This window comes from Lepisosteus oculatus, chromosome 4 (genome assembly GCF_040954835.1).
Source record: "Lepisosteus oculatus isolate fLepOcu1 chromosome 4, fLepOcu1.hap2, whole genome shotgun sequence".
NCBI lineage: Eukaryota > Metazoa > Chordata > Actinopteri > Semionotiformes > Lepisosteidae > Lepisosteus > Lepisosteus oculatus.
Window position 1 is genome coordinate 26,537,846 of NC_090699.1, and position 20,313 is coordinate 26,558,158.

The 20,313-nt window shown below is 35.7% G+C and overlaps 1 protein-coding gene across 4 annotated transcripts in view; it reads right to left on the reverse strand.

Annotated features, from left to right (window-relative positions):
• dock1 (dedicator of cytokinesis 1) overlaps positions 1–20,313 on the reverse strand; it is a 292,059-nt gene that overhangs the window by 181,495 nt on the left and 90,251 nt on the right. For all 4 annotated transcript variants that reach the window (XM_015346833.2, XM_015346832.2, XM_015346831.2 and 1 more), the window contains exons 26-27: positions 7,108–7,235; positions 4,907–5,002 (exon numbers count right to left, since the gene is read on the reverse strand). In XM_015346833.2, the coding sequence (XP_015202319.1) occupies positions 4,907–5,002; positions 7,108–7,235 (224 nt within the window). The remainder of the gene's footprint in view (positions 1–4,906; positions 5,003–7,107; positions 7,236–20,313) is intronic.

Sequence of the window (20,313 nt, forward strand, 5' to 3'; positions counted from 1 at the left end):
GATAATTCAGCAAGAGAATGAAAAGAAATGAGGCACCTAGCTGCAGGTTCTAGACCATCAAGAATAAGAATGCTACATCTCTGAATGATTCGCAAATGAAAAAGCAGGATGTGCAAGAGAGCTAAGCCAGTAAAATTGTCCAAATTGCCATGTTGTATGAGGCCTGCTTTTCCAGCAGTGTTTATACAGCACTTGCCTAGCCTGCCACCAACCTATCTGGACAAACAACAAGGAAAATTCAACACTGACCAGATCCATTAATTTGCCATCCATTTCCAAATCTGATCTGTATTTATCCTGTGAAGTTAAAAACATTTTGCTATGTTTTAATACTTGATGTACTTATACTACAGATGAATTATAAACAGAATTAAAAGCTGGCAAAATATTTGAGTTATTGGATATAACAATAAGGACAATTAAATCAGAAAAGTCTATGTAATTGGAAAATATGCTATGTTGTGAATAAGGATATCTAGATTATTTTTTCTAAATCAAATCTAGAATTATTCAACTGCTTTTGGCAAAAATTCAAACTAGACATTTTAACAGTACAGTATGTTCCCCACATGAAATTACAGTAAAGGTATATGACCAAAATGCAATTAAATGATTATATAAATGACAATGATAAATGTACCTAATTCTGCTTTGTCTTCGATATCTGGTTAAGTTTAGTGCAATCCTCAGATGATTTCTTCATTGTGGAGAAAACTGCATACCACACTACAAATTGCCTGCATTATGGGTCAGAGCCCCTCACAGCAAAGCTCGTCAGGTCTGTATTCTATCAATCAATACCAAAGGATTGCCCTTCTTCTGCAGCACATCCCCCCAAGATCTCCCACAATACCACCACTGCATACTACCCAGAGCTTTAGAACACTGATGCCAACCGTGTGAATTATGGAACCGACAACTGTCAGGAGCTAAAAAAATTTGAAATAAAAAAAGTTTTTTCCAACATACATTGATTTCACACAAGCCAATTTGTAAGGTGTACAAAATAAAAGCAAAAATCAAACACATTGCCTGAATCTGAGCCTAAATGCAGAGGCTTGATTGGAGACATTTTTTTATCAAGATGCAAGATTATATAGCAAAGTGTCATTGAGACAACACATCCTGCATTGTAACCGACAGGTGACAAGGATGCCACGGTGTATTTCTGGACTTAGAATTCACTGATATAAAACTGTAACTTTCTGAAAACAGCACAGCAAGAATATAGTTTCCTATTCAAATACCAAAGGCAAGAATAATTCATCTAGATTTTTTAGTTTTATAGATCTGGAGTGTCTTATGTCTACCATACCTTGTCTGTTGTGATGACCATTCTAATCTAATTTCTATGTTCAACAGCAGTGATGTAAGGTGGAGGGAGGAAACCCCTAATGTACAAATCCAAACTTACAACTGATCCAAGAACAGCAAGGTCAGGAATTCTAAGTACTGGTTGCATTTCAATCTTGCAACATTTTGTGGACATCAGAAAAGTAAATCATTATCAGAGTTATTACCGAGAGATATTGTCAGGATTGAAAGGAATCCAAACTGGGTCCAGGCCTCTTTGAACATTCAAGCCACTCTAACTGCTCATTAAATAATAAAAGACTGGTACAAATGTAATGCTTAAAAGCTGCACTTGTGCTCACAGCCTAATTTTTAATAAGAAATGCATAACCTCAGAAACTCAATGGCCAAACAAAATTGTATAAATGTTATTTCTGGTTGCTGTAGAGGGAGTTTATTGGGTGTCAGTGCTGTGAGGTCAATGTATAACTGAACACGTAAATGAAGGTTATGCTACACTATAATCCAGGAGTCCCCACTCTTCATCAGTAGTGCACTGATTAATGTAAGCTGCCCCTTAAATTGAAACTGGGAACTTTTGTATCATAATAAAGTGAATTTATAGCTGAGTCTTACAAAACAGCTTGTTTGCAACATCTAATAATGCAGGAATTAAATGAAGCCTGGGAAACAGAACATCCTAGAGGATGAAAACAGCATTATCTGCAGTTGCAGCAAAACAAAGATCGTCTATGAAGTCTGCAGCTGCCTGAAGACACTGGCAGTGAGAAAAGGGAGGCGTCAAGGGTCACATCAACACAAGCCCTCGAGCAATTACCAAAACTGAGGAAGAATTCCCAGCGCAAAGACCTGTATTACCAAGGTCCATCCTTCAGAAGTCTTCACTCAGCCTAGGCTTTTGTTACTGCCTTCAGCTAGTCTTCAGCAAATTCATGTTAGTAATTGTCTTTAAGAAGCTGCTGGATGCTTTATAATGCCTGGTGGCGGAGTCCGTATTAAGGGCAATTGTAAAAAAATGAAAAAAAAGAAGGATAATGAAGTAGAAGGTGGCTAACTTGTTTTTATGGAACTTTAACAAATCCTCTTTTAGATGCGTTGTCGCTACAGTATGTACAGTATATGTTACAAAACCATATCACAAGAACAGTTGTCACTACTTAAAGGAGTTAACATAAAAGAATCTAAAATAATAGGAGACTAACAAGGCGAGGAAGACACAAAGCCATGGATTTGAGGCACGTCTGAACACTGCAACAATGTCTGTCCTTCAGAAAAATCAGTCAGGAATTAAAGGGTTCTAGAAAGCGCTCATCACTGAGACTGACCCATCACCAGCCGAAAACGAATTTTCCAAAACAGACTGCGAGAGAGTCAGAAAAAACAGCCAGGGCTATGCGAGAGAACAGTGCCATTCCCTCTAACACCACCATTCAACCCCGGAATATTGAACAAGAGTTCAAAAGCACCAAACTTCATCCACCATACATAGTCAATGTTTTAAAGATACCATTCTACTTTTAAGAGGATACAATTTTATTTTCTGCACTGTTGCACAAGCTTCTTGCAAGTTTATTACATCAGACTCTAGAGCATTAAGGCACAGCAAAGCTATATTAAAAGGGTGTAGGTTGGGCAACGGCACGCGATGAATATTTTTGTATGTTCTCTCATTTTACAGAGTATGCAAATGTAATAAAATGGAAACAACATGAGAAATATTACACTAACACAAAAGCTTTTCATTTAGAATGTGAATGGGAGGCATAGAGAATAGAAGAATGTGGCTCGATATTCAGGTTTAAAAAAACATTTTGAATATCAAAAAAAGATAATCACCACCTGGTGAAGAAGCCTGATAAAAATATAATAACACTAATCGCTGACACGCATGACGCGCATGAAGCAAACATATCAAGCTTTGGGTAAAAGGTATATTGTAACAGGAGGTGTTTTTTTAATTAGTGATTAAAAACTTTTGAAAAAGCTGCTCAATTAAGACCCAAAACAGAGAGCCCATACCACACACAGCTGGCTTGTAGCTGTCAGTCGGGACATGAGCAGGTTTCATGTTGCAGACAGCTTCATTAGCCATATGCTGTATAACTTGAACAGACAGCATAAAACAACACTAAGAGGCTTTTCAGCTCCCTGCATCAGACAAGCCCATCAAAAGGTAAAAATCTGACATGAGACAATGCAATTACCTCAAAACTCATAACCTTTGTGTCAAGATAAAGGTCTGCATTGTAAATTAAGATATTGACATACAACAGACAAAATACTCAGTGAAAAATGTACAGAATATGCATTGCCCTTGTGAACTTAGGTATATTTATTCATGAGCACAACAAATTTGCTGTTATTGAAATCTAGATCAGTGAATATTGTATAAACATGTGCAACTATTGCAATTCCTTCAGGGTTTTTTTTGTCCTGCTAGGATACATACTCAAAACAGAAAATATGCACATGAACAAAGATATTCTAGTAATAGTAGTAGGCATACAGGTAATGTTAACCAGCTGAACATCATAAAATAACAGACCCCATTAATGCTATACCATGTTAAACCAACTTTCACATTTATACAACTGTTTCATGAATGTTCCCAAGTCCCTGAGCGCCTTCAATGAATGGCTAATTGACGTCGCCGGATCAATAAGCTACTGCAAAGTACAAAGATCTAATGGCTTTGTCTCATTTAGATCTTTATGTTCCTAAGAAGAATGTAAGACAAACCTCTGCAAACCTGCATCTTTCATTTCCACAGCAGAATGTCTTAAGTGTGACAACTAGATAATGCAGTCAAACCATTCATTTACTTCTAAAATTGAATGAAATGCACCCAAAATTGGAATGTCAGGTTTCCAGCATATTTTGAAAATATATTGTTTTACAAAATTGATCTACAGTAAAAATAAGTTGGAAATGATACAAAACACACATTACTTAGCCATAACTGAGAAAGGGGTCTAACCAACTCTAATACATATGTACAAGACAGGAAATAATTTTCTGCAATGAATGCCATTCTAGATTTAATCAAAATTTCGCTTGTTCACCATATTTTTCTTGCTAATGCTTGTCATATTTGACATTCAACGTTACAGATCACTCTCCAATCCAAAGTATCTCTGTAATTAAAGAGCAATTAACTAGATTGTATCCATGATCATACATAATTTTATAAGTTAAAATGTTGACAATTTTATTGCTAAGGCAGTTTCATGGAAATTGATTAATTTCAGACTTAGACTTTGGTAACGTTTAGTTAAAGATGGTATAGACAAAGAATATAAACAGTGGACTACCAAATTAATGCAATAGCTCCTATTAAAACTTGTTTGCAAACTTTAGGTTGCAGGAGGTCTTTAACAAATAAGACTAGGTCTCTTTAATAAAATGATAAAAGGAATAAGGAGGGAAAGCAAATCTTCAGAGAATAGCTCAGTGAGCACATGAAGTAGATTTAAACAAGATTTTGATTGCTTTTCACCACCTGGGATTTAAAATCCAGTTATTGAAGATTCAGCAAGTCGCAGCCAGTTGTGATAAAGATTTTTTTTTCTAGCTGATATTGAGAGACACTTACAATAAGCTCTGAGTCTCGCCCCATGGAGATGACTGTTCTGTTTACGGTCCTCAATAACTTCTCCATAATGATCTGGACATGCCACTGTGTGGGACCCTGGAGAAATTGTTAAATATGGAGTGAGAAGGAGAGAGAACAAAAATTAGAAAAAAGGGTCCTGGTAAGTTCAATATTTATGAATGTTATTAATTCAATTTTCATTCCAAAAAATAAAGCACTTACCTTCTCTAAGCACAAATTCATTAAAAAAACAAAACTGATCTTGAAATTTTCAGAAGCATGGCGAAGCAAACTCAATAGGCTAGTGTAACATTTTCCTGTCTGAGCAGCTACATAACTACTGAAAACACAGCCTAAATTATTAATTTACTATATGAAATTTCAAGCTACTGACTTCATTTTGATTTTAACATTAAATTATAACAAAAAAGTAGAATGGTACAAATTAATCTGTATCTTAATCAATAAACACCAGCGAAATTTAAAGCACTGGAAGACCCTGGGGAAATCAGACATTATTTTTTGCAATGTTAGTAAGACTGATCTCATAGTATTTTAAATCTTAACCATTTTTTAGGCATGATATTAAAGATGATTCTTCTCAGCTATTGGAACTTTGCCCAAACCCATATTTTTTCTTCTACATCTTCATATTCTATCTATGCTTCCTACAGACATCCCTAAAACCAAAGCCACTGAAATAAATCATACAATATTTAGTGTACCTGGCAAGACTCAAAGAATTCCACAGAGATCTTCCATTACTATTATGCAGAGCTGTCCTGGATACACTGCTATTAACAGGGCAAAGATTGAACACTGAATGACGAGTAAATTTATTTCAATGAGCTCAGAAGAAGGACAGCTTCTTCCCAAACCTCAATAATTCATGTTCACATTGAATTTTATTTCAGTAACTTCTCCAGGAAACTCCACATCTCATCTTTATGGACCACAACTCATACTATTCCGAACCTCTTAAAGAAAACTCTACTCCAGATCTCTAGCACACATATGACAACTACCCATATGGCAAAGAAAGGCAAGATCTTTCATGTATAAAAAACACTGAAAATTCCCAAACTTGAGAACTCTTTCATTTCAAAGGAAAAAAAATAAATAGAAAACATTCAGGTCTTAGATCTCAATCTCCACCCGAGTAGACTCGAGAAGCTAAAAAGCTTTTGAGCAGGATATTAAAAGTGTCACGTATATAACATGCAAATATTTTGCATAATAATTCTGAAACTGCAAGTATAAAGCTTTCATCTCTTTTTGATTGAAAAGGGGGCCTTAATATTATTAATATACTGTGTTCTTAAAAGAGGCACAAATGGTGCAGAATGCAAAGATACACTGCAACATTTGTATTGAATTTTCTACTATCCTGAAATACACAAGATAATATAAAGGGAGAGGATTCCAACAGTCACTTCATTACAGACACTAATTACACAAGCACACAGATTGATGCACTTGGCAGAAAATAATCCTGTCCCAGAAGGTGAAAAAAGCTTTGTATATAAATATTAGACTGAGGTCCATCAGTCTAGATCATACATGAGAAATCAATATCTGTAGAACATTATTTACAAGATTATGATTATATTGGCACAAATCCCTTTTATTTCTATTTTCCTGCATTTGGCAACTTCTTAAACAATTCCAATAAAAAAATGGCTGCTTGAGAAAGGTAAACAGTTTGCAAACTAAAAGTAAAAACTATTCAGGACAACAGGACCGTGACTAGGATGCGACAATACTGTTCACTCAACCCTGCTTTTGAATATCTGTGCGAGTGTTCCTGACAGCTGAAGGACAAAAATCAAAACATCCAGAAGATAATGGGAATAATGAAGGTAATGGAAATACCTACAAAAACTAAACCTTGTATGGTGGGGCACTGTCAATTCTTTGCTTTGTGACTTTTCACAATAACAGTTTTTTAACAGTATTAATTTGTAAGAAATATCCTTGTACATATCAGTTTAGTCATTGAGAGAACACTAAGGCTGCTTGTACCAGTAATTCCAAGTTCAGTAAAAGTTTTTAATATGCAAGACGGAACTTAATGTATAAGGTTTACTAAAGAGGTCTTATTTAAAAATAAAACAGCACAAAGTCCTGTTTCAACCAGGCTTGCACAGGGAGAGATCACAATGGCAGCGGCACTGATTATGACCAAAGTCTGATGCACTAACCACATTCTTCCTGTAGAGAACTTCCAGGATGTAACTGAGCAACTGGCAGCAGGCCTCCAGCTCTTCCTGCTTCTCCAGGTGAAACTTCAGCTGGTCTGTCATTAGAGGCAGCAGAATTTCTCGACAGTCTGAACACAGAACACAAAAAGAAACTGTTGAACCTGCATGTACCGTATCTCAACAGTACACACAGCAGAAACATGTTGCTCATGGTTCTTTATCAAAAACAGACAGTACGGGCCCACTTGAAAACAGCATTTGAAGGACATCTTTGATAACCTTCTCAGAATACAATGTGCACATATTTTATAAATCCAACATGTTTAAACAAAATATGACTATATGAAGGAATATGTTTATTTACATAAATATCATGGTTTATATAATTTTTAAATGAATTTTAACATTACAATTATATTACACATTAAGACTGATGAAATTATGTCATTATCTTTTTTTCTCCATATAGTGGGAAAGGAACAACTCAATAACACCATTTTATTTTACCATTTTACCCATTTCCTCAGGACCCAGGAGCTGCTGGTAAAACTGACTCCCACCTCATCCCACAAAGCATCATAAAATAACAGATGAATTTAATAATATTTTAATGGAGTACACTGCTGCTTCAGAGGCCAGTCAAGTACCCCCCATAGACCTGAGTGATTATCATCTTAGCAGCCATAATACCAGCAAGCACCAACAATGTCTGTTGCACATACAAATCAAAATCAGAATCATTCAGCAACAACAGAAGAGGAGCTCAAGGAATATGTTTTGTAAGACCCATAAGTAAAGCTGAACTAAACTACTCCCACATCTGTCAAAAATATACTCACACCATATGAAAAAATGTACCACTTGATCTCTGTGGGCATACAGTACACCATACAAATGGGTGGCAGAAATGTTCACTAGACACCTTCCCCAGGGTCTTAAATAAATTATTTGAATAAAAATTAATCATCAGGTGATCATGATCAAGGAAGCACAACAAATTATTCTACACAGAGTCATAAAACAAAGTAGTCATTTTGCAAGAAAAATGTACCTGTTCATACAATATGCACCAACACCTTGGAGTTTGATACTGGGACTTCTATTACTAGCTTGAAATGCTTGGGGTTCTTTTCTTTTTGGAAAATAAAGCATAATAGAATATTAAAATCCACTAGTAAATAAACCCCTCTGTAATGCGGTTTATTTCCATCTAAAGTAGTAAGTGTATCGGTTGAACACAGAAAGCAAAAAGTAACTCAAAGTATGCCATAGTTACCGGGACATAGATGCAGACCTCTGTTCATATTCTGCAATTCTTCTTTTAAACTTGATCAGCAAGATAAGGGACTCTAAACAAATGATTCAGTCCCTGAGACATGTGGCAGACAGTGGCCTTCAAGAAACTGTTATCAATTACCACTATCATGTGAAATGTCAGAGCTATACAATTATAAATAAAAGAAGCAATCTTCAGAATTAATTAAAAGTGGGTCAGGGACTGTCACCACTTGTGCTTTATTAGCAAGAATATATGCACAGCTTTCATTATTATGGAATATTAGAGATAGACAGTAACTCTAATGCCTTGTCAGTGCCATAGAAATAACAGTGTTGACGACTCTCCAAGTCATATGGAGTGTGAGCACAATGGTTTCAGAGAGAGATCTTTCCTGTGTATGCTCAAGGAAAGCTTAATCAGATTCCAGGATATTTTTGTGCAAACAAAGCTTATTAAAATTAAAGGGAAGCAATGTAGTAGTGATATGAATATGGTCTTTTACTGCATCCCCAAAACATAAGGGGGTCAACCGCTGAAGCACATTTCAAAGTGCAAAATGTCACAAGATTGGACTGTAGTAGAATAGTACTAAAACACCACTGCAAAAAAAGCACAAATAAGGAGGAAGAGACAACACCATATTATGATGTGAAAGAGAAAATTAACAATGTGACTGAACAAAAAGAGATTTTGAGAATTTAAATTGAAGATAAATTAAATCCTGGAACATTATTTATACCTAGAGGGGAAAAGGGTAAAATCATTAGGCAAAGAGTATAAAAAACACCCAAGAGTAAACCAAGGTCAACTGTAAGTCTTTGTACTACAACACAGAGGATGTAGCATTCACTAAGATTCTATAGTTTCCAGATAAAATGTCTAAAAAAGAATTTACGATTATAAACTAAAAAAAAAAGTTTGAGTCATATACTACCAGCGCACAAACTGGAACAAATGTCTTTCTGAAAATACAACCTGTTCTTCCTGGACAGTTAAAAGAGGTGTAGCATACTAGGATCATGAGCTCCATGACATTTTGTTTGCACAAGATGCAGCAGTTACAAAGTATTAAGACTTTGTGTAAGGTGAGATTTCCTGTATTATGGCAAGATCAATTTTCATTTTGCATAAAATATAAAGACATCGACATCCAACAATTATAAAAGCATAGTTTAAAACCACGGATATTCCAGATGAGTAGATTAAAATAAAATAAAATGAAAAAATGAAAAATAGCATAAACCTAATGTAAGTAGAAAAGTAATCAACTATTCAACAAGTGCAAGTACACTGTTCTGGTCATTAAAAAATCCTGAAGACAAAAAACAGTTATGGAACACTGAAATTATATACAATATTTAAATAAGATCTTACTCATGCACTGCACAATTGTCATTTAATTCTACATTTAACAGTGATACAACTGCAGAACAGAAAGACACAGAAAATAAGCGAAAGATACAAATCCAACCTTCAAGTTTCTCAACGTCTCCGAGAGACACATTCTGTGGGAGGTCAAACAGCATCATTCTAAGTCTCAGCAGCAGGACTGTCATCCATGCAAACTGGATCATGAAGGACAGCCCTCCTGGGGGCTCAGGCTCAAGTTAAAAAACAACTCCTCTCCATATGAGATCTTCGACACTACAGGACAAATCAAGAAATACAGACTTTTGACAGAAAAGTCTTTAGGTAGGTTAAGATTATTTAATTTGTCCTGGAATGTCATCAATTCAGAGACAATGATGCCTGATAGTTCCGCTTTCAGTGCAGCGACACAACAGTGAGATTTTCAATCACTTTCACCTAGGGTTTTGGAATCCTGTCTCTTATCTCACAGTGCTTTATTGAGAGGGTCCAAATCCCCTGTCAGCACTTGTGCGATTGTGCTGTTAATAGCATTAATTTGGGTTACAGAAGCTTGTTCGATCACAGGTGTCTGCTCATGAATACATGCCTGTTTACAATACATCCAATCTGGCACATATTAAGAATAATCTGCTTCTTCCTGGATGTCATCTCAAAGTGGGGTCGCACTGAGAGAACAAAAGTTTCACAGGTATGCAAGTTTAACTGAAATGTATGCAGCACATGAAAGAACCCTAGTGAAGAGCAACCTATCATAGAGTACACACCATGTGGTCTTTAAATTTGTAACTATAATTCTTCAAGTAACAACAATTACCATTATTTAATACTTAACATGCATGAAGCATATTTAACGTGCAATGGTGCAATGTGTTGTTTTGAATTTTGAAATTATTTTTGTTAAATCCTTCCGATTTGGAATAACAAACTGTTTTTCACATCTCAGCTATAATCCTCATGACATAAGAGAGAAGAAATGAGGATGTGCAGGCAACAACCCTAACATATTCAAGCTATTTGTCTTTTAAGGTGTAACGGACAACACAGTCCCATATCAGATCTTCAGTGCCGATTTGAGGGGAGGTTCATCCATCACCGACAGCACTGCTTTCCACGAACCATGCAGGAGGTTGCAGTGGTCAGTGTGGCTGAGAGCAAGAAGAACCCTGGCTGACCAAACCCACCCTAATCTTGGCAGCACTCATCCAGTTGTGTTCCCCACTTGATGAATCTCTGTCACAGTCAGCTAGTGAGATGACCCAGGCTTGAAGCCATTATCATCAACCTGCACGCTGACAAACAGCGGAGCCATAAAGCAATATTAAACTTCCAATTTCATTTCAAGGTGTGAATCAGGTCTGCATTTAAGTACAGTGATGGTGCAAACAGTAATATGGAACACTACAGATCTTCAAGACATGATGTTAATCTTACAGTGCACAATATCACTTGCTGGTATTTGCATCATAGCTTGGTTGTTTTTCCTGCCTTCCTTCTGAAGAGAATAACTGAAACTATTAAGTTCAATTAAGTTCATGTCTGCAACTCCCAGCTACTTGCAAAATCAAGCATTTATTTATGCCAGATCACTCAAGATCTCTGATTGAATGCATTTCTGTATAACATTCAGTTGCATTTTAAAGTTCATTTTAATTAAATCAATTAATCAATTGATGTATTTTCAAATGGAGAAATACTGCAGAGGAAAATATATCCAAAATGATAAAGAAAAATCCCAAACACACAATACATTTAATCTAAAGTATCCCTTAAAGTGGAGTGGTGATGACATTATATGGGTAGCCTATGCCATATAGACCTTATCAGAACAGCATTGTTAGTGAGTGTGCAAATATATCTATACGGTGAGAGAATCTCTTATGATAATGTGATGTGATATATTTTCTATTAATCTGAGATTCAGATTTCCCCCATGGCTGTAATGAAATGAAGATAAGATAAGATCACTTTATTAGCCCTATACAATTTCTTGTATTAGGAATTTGTCTTTTTCGCATACCCCAACTTGTTCTCCATGAGACACAGACAGAGAGAGAAGCTTGGGGTCAGAGCGCAGGGTCAGCTATTGTACAGCGCCCCTGGAGCAGTTGGGGTTAAGGGTCTTGCTCAGGGGCCCAAAGGAGTAGGATTCCTCTGCCGGCCGTGGGATACGAACCTGCAAACCTTCCAGCCATAGGTGCAGATCCTTAGCCACAGACCCAGTCAGAGTCTTAGTGTTAAATATTTTAAATGAGTCAATCTACTTGGTCAATTAGCCAGTTTCACCAAGAGAGGCTTTGAACAAGAGTGTGGAGACACTGTCCTATCTGAGGGTCTCAGCAGGCACCTCTGGGGAGGAGGAAGCAGGCAAAATTAAAGCACAACTACTTCAAACAATCAAAGCATATTATCAACACTCAATTTATACAGCAGCAAACTGCACAACGTGAGCACTTTTCTCATCACACTACACATTGAAATGAAGAAATAATGACTGCACTCAAAGACTTTAAGCTTTCAAATCAATACAATATTTATCCATCTCTGTAGTCATGGAACCCTAACGTTCTTCAATAATTAAGCAATTTTTACCTTTCTGTTTACAGTAAAGGTAATGAAATCAAACTACACATCTCTGCCTCCAATCAGTGGAATCAGCACCATATTCAGATATAAGCCTTACCAGTCATGAAAGCCTTGAACTAGACTAAACATCATTATTTACACTGTGGTGAATAATACACAATATGAATCAACAGATATAATGCGCAACACAAACACAAACAGAAGCTCCAGACTACCTACACTTTAGTTCATGAACAGTGTTCTGTAAATATACGTTAGATTGACTGTCCTATATTTGTCCCTATTCAAATACATCCTTCCAGTTTTTCAATTTTTTATCAGTTCTAAAAGCAACTGGGCTGAACATTTTTGACCCCTCACTGGAATTTAAAAATCTCAATCAAACTTGTCAGTCTTCACTTGATGCCAAAAATGTTAATTTGTTTTAACCCATCTATCTAAATCATATCCTTACACTCAGGGATTAGTGTAGTTACTCTTTCTTGGACTCTTTCCAGCGCTACAATGTCCTTCTTATACGGTAGAGAGCAAATCATGCACAGTAATCTTTGAGCAGTCCCAAAAGAACATTACACAGCCGTATTATATCCTTCATTGATCTGTTGTTTTTCACTGAACTCTCAAGTATTCCGTGGATCATTTTAATGACTTATCAATATGATTAAACAAATTTTAACAGTGCTCAACAATATAGTCCTGTTTTCTGCTTACAGTGTGTCTTAGTTCACTGATTTTCTTCCCATTTTAATCTATTTTTATTCTACATTGTTTTTTTCTATTTTGGGTAAAACAAATCAAAATGGAAGGTTTTCTTTTCAGTCATATAAGCACTCAGGGCTTACATAAAGAATGGATGTGTTCGTGATAGGCCTGACATCATGGTGAAGTCTCACCAGAGAGAAATAAATGCACACAGGACACTAACACTAGTAAACAAAGACTGAATGACACAGGCATTAACATATTACATGGGGAAAGGGCTAATGGGAAGGAGAGGTCTGTGACTCCAGCAGGAGAATCAATATTGCAGTAAGTTTTTGTGGAAATATAGGCGTATATTAATGAAAACTAGCTTCATGTTATTACAATGAACCTCAGCTGCATCAATGAATAAGCCATAAAACAAGAGTACTAAATAAGAACATCAAGAAACACACAAGCGAATAGGCCTTACACAGCAAAGTTACCGAGGAAGCTCCAGGATATATGCTGACTGTAAACTGTTAATGAACAATTTCAAAATGAAACCTACATTTAATGACATCTAATTAAAAAATCTAGATGAGAATTGTGTGTATGTGGATATTATAGATAAGGAAACCACATGCTCATTTCTACAGCAGCTACTACAGACAAAATAATTTCTGACAGGATAGCAGTCTTTATTTATGCCCGGTATCTACAACCTTACTGCAAGGGCTGAAACCCAGGACATAAATACAGCCCTGAATACTAATGCATCAATACAGAATAGTGGATCATGAGAGTTAAAAGCTCTTACTGCCTTAGCTATTAATAAGCAGGTTACAGATACCTGCCTTGACAAATTCAATGTCTATCTCTGTTCTGCATTAGATACAACCTTTTATATTGATGATCAAGTGAAAGAGTTGTAAAAAAGGGTCTAAGACAGAAACAGGATTAGGAGTCCAGAAGACTGTTTAACTTATTTTAATAAAAGAAAGTAGTCATTGATCACTAAGTGACCTTGATTAATCAATACCTAATAACTCTTCAGTGGCTAAGAAAAAAAAATGCACAAAAAGCAGCCAAAAACAAGAGCGTAAATGATACACCAAGAAAGCACAACGTAATAATTCAACATCTGTTCATACTGCAGATCTGATCTGGCCATTAAGTGATTAATGACCTGGCACTCTATTTTAAAAATCAATATCAATCATTTTCAGGGTGTGAGACCACTGGTAACCAGCACTGTATGATCACTCAGTTTTTTTTTCATCTGTAATACATCTGATTAAACGTTTATCTAAAAAAAGATAAATATCACAAATTAGGCAGCATTAATACTACAATGACTAAGAAAATGACAGACATTATATGTCACAGTGCCCTATACCTCTTGCAGCACTAGTGATCTCAAACTTGTTGTGCCCTTAGTCATGTCAGTTTAAATGGTGCAGTGGTTTCCAAGACAGAAGCACATTGAGTTAAGAAAAAATGGCAGTCAAGCAACCATATTGGTCTACACAGGTCTACAAGTGCATCAGATGTTGCAGCAACTACAATAGTTACTGTAAGGTATAGTAAAAGTTATAATTCAGTTTGGATTTTAGTGCTACGAGTGACTTAGCAGGACCCTGATTTTCACATATACTGTATTTTTCCTGTTGGTAATAAAATTATACCTTTGGAGTTAATTGTCCAAACATTCATTTAGCTGGAGATATTTTTGTGATATGCTGTATTTCTCAAAACAATGGGTGAATCATTCCAGATGCATAAATTATCTCAGATGTTTTTAGCTACAAATGCCACAAAGCTTCGGATGTTGATGAAAGCTGGCAAAATTCAATTCAATTGGTGAACTGATTCATCTAAGGATTTTAAAAGGGTTTTTGAATACTCTGATCATCATTGCTGACATCATTGATGATACAGGAACCCAATTTTGTTACACATTCAATGGTTTATCTGTCCCAGTATACCTAACCAGTATGAAGTTGCTCAGCTTGAAACACACATTCATCAAAACATGTTCAAAAGCATGAAGAAAACAAATCTTTACAGTCACTTTATTCTTCAATTACTCAGAAGCCTACCAATCGAGACAATAACAATGGGCTTCCTGCTATTCTCATTGTAAGGACAATATTTTATGTACAGATCTTACTCGTACAGAAAGGACTGATGTTTTCAATACTGTAGTTATGGAAGTGTTTATGAAATAAACTCTACATCATTCCTCTCTAGAAATTTGCATTTTTACACAATACACAGAAATGGATACACAACAGGATTGCATATATATAATCCTTCATATTGCTCAGTTTAATGTGGGTACCTTATCACTTCAGAATCTAGTTCTCATATATGATAGCACATTTAGAAAAGTCTGGATCACTCTGACAACAGTAAATTAATCCTTTACAAACTATGATGGCACGGCATGAAAGAAACTCCAAAACAGCAGTTGATTATGTAATCTCATGTTTTATTGACGGTTTGCCTAAGTGCCTTTTTCTTCATTCCTAAATCTTAACTATTTTTTAAAAGTATGGCACTTAAAAAAATGAAGTCACACAGGCATGCATGAGCTAAAGGAAAAATAGTAGATTGAAGAAAATAAAACCTGACCACTATCCCATAACCTTTGATGCGATCCCACTTGTCATCTGAAAATGTCATTTTTCAGTAAAACATCCAAAACTACCACCTGAGGTTACGAAGCACAAAGCTGAAGTCAGCAAATGCAAAATCTTAACAGACTGGTTAATGAATGTGGTGCTGATAAGCGCACCATTCTGGTAGATATTTCCAGAATTAAATAGTAAAATAAACAAATAAAAACAAAAAAGAAAGTAAATTAACCATCGCAGATCAGACTTATTGGAATAAGTCATCCCTTCCAGTTACAAGTCAAAACCTCACTACTGCAAAGCCATTGTCTAACGACTTGTCTTTCCTAAGTAGTAAGCTCTGATGCCAACAAATGAAAACCTCAGCACTCAGATGGAGAGCTTTGTGATGACTAAGGGAAGCAGACTGGAACTATCATGTAAGGCCAAAGCTGTACCCATACCACAGAGCAAACAGATTTAAAGAGCACAATAAGCATAGACACAGACTAAGAGAGCACTTGAAACATTTGTTCAGGAGCAATGAGCCCATTTTTTGGCACTTACACAATAATTTATGTAAAGATGCTCAGCAAAATTGTTTGCCTTGTAACAAAGTGCATAGGTAACATACGGCAAAATGCAATACTGGAGCATTTATTTAATTGCAAGAGCATAAGGACAGAAATGGAAAAACAGAAACAAAACCTTTTTTTTTTAATAACAAAACTTATTAAATGTGCATCCCATCTATTCAGCTTTTATAAAGACCTAAAGGTTTTACTTGGTTATGTCAAATATACATTTGATTCCCTGGAAAGTAATGGCGTTCCTGGCACAATTTAAAAGCATTAAAATGCAACTGAAAAAGACAAAAGATAATTCTGGATCCGTTGCATCAGAGTCCAGTATAACACCTTCCACTGAGTTAACATTTTTTTATTAGTGACAAAGCACCATCAATTTAAACCTAAAAGGGAATGAACAAGAGACCCTGAATTAAAACAGATAACATGCAAAAACAAAGACAGGTGTGCACTTACACTTTGTGTGAAAAACCTTGTGACTCTTTAATACCATACCATGACATAACTAAATTTCAATGGAAAAAGTAAAGGTTTATTCCATGCTGAAAAGAGAAGAAAGGAAACACAATGTTTCAGCTGTAGAGCCTTCTTCAGGTATGAGCAAACATTTTTGCTCACACCCGAAGAAGGATCCACAGCCGAAACTTTGTTTAGCAGCCTACACACGCTGACACAGCTACCTATTTAAACCACAATAACTAAATTTCACCTTGTCAAAGGTATGAACAAACTCCTATCAGCTGCAGACATGAAAAACAATCCAACAAGAAAATGGAAAATAAACGGTAGTGTGTGCTCACATACTGTATTAAAACTAACAAAATCTGCTTTTTTACATGCTCTTTAAACTTTACATAAACATATTCTGTTTCCCAGATAAAACATTAAAACTGCTAATTCCAAAACAGGAAAAGCAGCATTTCATTTAACCTCACAGCTGCTGAATCAATCCGTCAAGCTGAGTTTACAGGTGATACTGATCACTAATCTCAGAACCCAAATGCATTTTACCAGCAGTTCAGGCCTGCGGTTGCACTATTTAGCCTGAAGTAGTTTTTTACGCTTGCAGGTTGATTTTGTAAAGAGTCAGAATATAAGTTATGTAATGTACAGTATGATAATCACATGAACAATGTTTTAAATTAACAACGCTAATTTTAAAATCATCTTTAACTCAGACAGCAATAAATATGTTTCACTAAATTGAGTTATAAAGAAGATCTGCCCAGTGGCTGTTAACTACTGTTATAATGGGAGGATGCAGCTGTAAAATAAACATCTGAGACACCCATCTAAGCAAAAGAACAGCTTAGACAACTCAAAGATATACATATGAATATGATGAAATATATGGAAAACATACAAGGCAAAATGCACAGCACACTTGGATTCATTCATAACCCAAAGGGTGTGACTGTCAAAACTCACAAGGGTCAGAACCACACAGCACACTACAGGAGGTGTCTTGTCAGCGTAATGCCTGCCAGACAAGGATTTACAAAGCACTAATTTCAGAGATGTGAATAAATGTGACCCTTGTGTTTTCTGAAATTCAATTAAATATAATGACAAATGAATTTGCTCTGTGCAATGCTATTATAATCACACCTAAAATAGGGTCTCAACATCTGTGAATTTGATTATGCACAATTCAGTCTGGCCAATGGGGTCTTGGATGATAGAAGAGAAGAGAAGAGCAGGAGGAAACCAAGCTGAAGGTTGTTAACCACAACTTTCTAATTAGCATGCAACAGGATTGTGTAATAATTCCAGCTAGCGAGTGATCCTCTCCTTGCTGCCTGCTCAGAGTACCCAGCATGTGCATCTAACATTGGCTTGTTTCTGTATTGTAACAAGTGTTTCTGGTTCTGTGTCAGACAGGCTTGAGACAACTTAACAGGCTCACTGATGCTTTTATTTTCTGTTTATTAAAGTGTGCTGTGAAACCACAGAGGCAGAGGGAGAAAATCTAGGCAGGATGGAGAGGAAGAATGAATTTGTCGATTTTAACTGATAACAATAAATGTATGATTACTATTGTTTCTTTTAGTTGAACAATGTTATTTAAATTAACTTAAAGCCAATGCATTAGTACTTGATCATATTAGGGAGGGTTATATGTCTTTGTACTATATACAATATCCTGAAGAACATTATACAATATTATTTTGACTATTCGTGACAGGCCTCTGCATTGAACCCTTGCGAATATCGAGACTTCACTGTATAACATTTTTAGAGCTGTATAAGCAAGATATTATCCAGTGTGTGCCTCATTTTGTTATATGAACTGCATTCTAAAACTACTGCAGTTACATACCATTATTTGAGGACAGCTACTTGAAAAACTTAAAAAACAGGCCATAATATTTAATACTCTAATTTTTTTCTTGCAGTTCTTAATCCCACTGTTAGTTCAGTAATTGTGAATTAATTAATATATTTAAGCTTCAGATGCCAAGTACACAGTTTATCTACTGAATCAGTGCAGTTCAGAATTTCACTATCACAATTTAGCTTTTAAATGTGCAGAAACAGGCACACAGTGAAATAAAATTAAAGTGACATCCAACTGTTATGATTTTGCTGTGAAAGTTTCAACACAGTGCGGAGAAAGCTCTAGGCAGATTACTCCATTTGTTTATTGAAAACAGTAAATGAATTCGTCAAGCAGCCCTGATGAGTCAAAATGTTGTCACTGAAATTTTCTTGCTGTCTTTTTGCATAAATATTAAGGTGATGATATCTGCATGAATTAGAACAAAACTGTACTACGAAAGACTCACAGTGTAGATAGTAATGCTTACTCTGTTAGCTTACTGGGCTGAATGGATGCTGTGTGTAATACAGTAGGTTTTTCAAACAAATATTTGGGTCACTATCTACAGAGGAGTCACTTTTATTAAGTTTCTATTACCAGGACTGCAACTACTCAAACCACTCTGTGAAGGTGAGAGGTGTTTTAACAAAACTGTCACAGTTAAAAAAAATATAAAAAGCATGCATAAGTGAAGCCTTACAATATCAGTTTTGACTGAAAACCCAAGTAAAAAGTTAGTAAGACTGAAAGGAAGAAAAACTGCAGTCCTACATTTGCTGTAAATTTCAAGAAAATATTATGCACATGAACATTACACGACACAGTATAAAAGCTACTGTATATAAACTGTTTGCAAATTACTGTAGCACAGTTATAATGTCTTCACAGATATACAGTAGAATACCAATTATGGAAACATGCAGTTTATTGGTAATCTCACAAAAAGCCTTTTCATTAATGCAATAATTGATACTGCAAAATACAGCACAGTGGCAGTATATTGTACTTAGTCCAGCTTTTTATTACAATTAAGTGAAACCAGCATAAAATTTTCAATTTAGTTTTAGCAGTTGACTGAAAGATGTTGAAAAGACACTGCAGCCGAGCTCCAGTGTCTGATGATATGCACAATCACCAATATACTGTAGCACACAAAGAGATTCCCTAGCTAAACTAGAAGTCCTGATGCCAAAGGTTCCAGCGCTGGCAGTGGTTGAGAAAGAATGCTATTCTTTTGATTTTGCTGACATCGATCATCCATTGTGCTGATGGTGACTGTACTTTTGTGTAACTTTTGTTACCACTGCTCAGTCTAGACACTATATTTAACTTTGGATTACAATAACTTTCCCTGTTTTTCTTGGTACACTCCACGGTGCATACATTTCCCACTTTTAAAAAAATACTTGCTTGCTACAAAATACCTGCCCTGAAAATCAACAAGTTTAACAAGAAATTTAACAAGACTGTTGGCAGTGTACAGCTGATTTGAATATGGACATATGACATTTCGGCACTCTATATACAGTATAATGATGAAATATAAATATATTGTCTGTATACAGTATGGAAAAGTATATAACATGTGCCAATGATGCCCCATTTTGTTGGATTCTGAATGTTGCACGTACATTTTTAAAGTGTATATTTTTAATTAAAACCTTTTAGAGTTATGGAGATTTTCAAAAACATGCAGTTCCTATGAATGATGGAAATGAAAACGAATTAGCTCTCACCATTTCACAATGCTTGAAGGCAGAACCATGC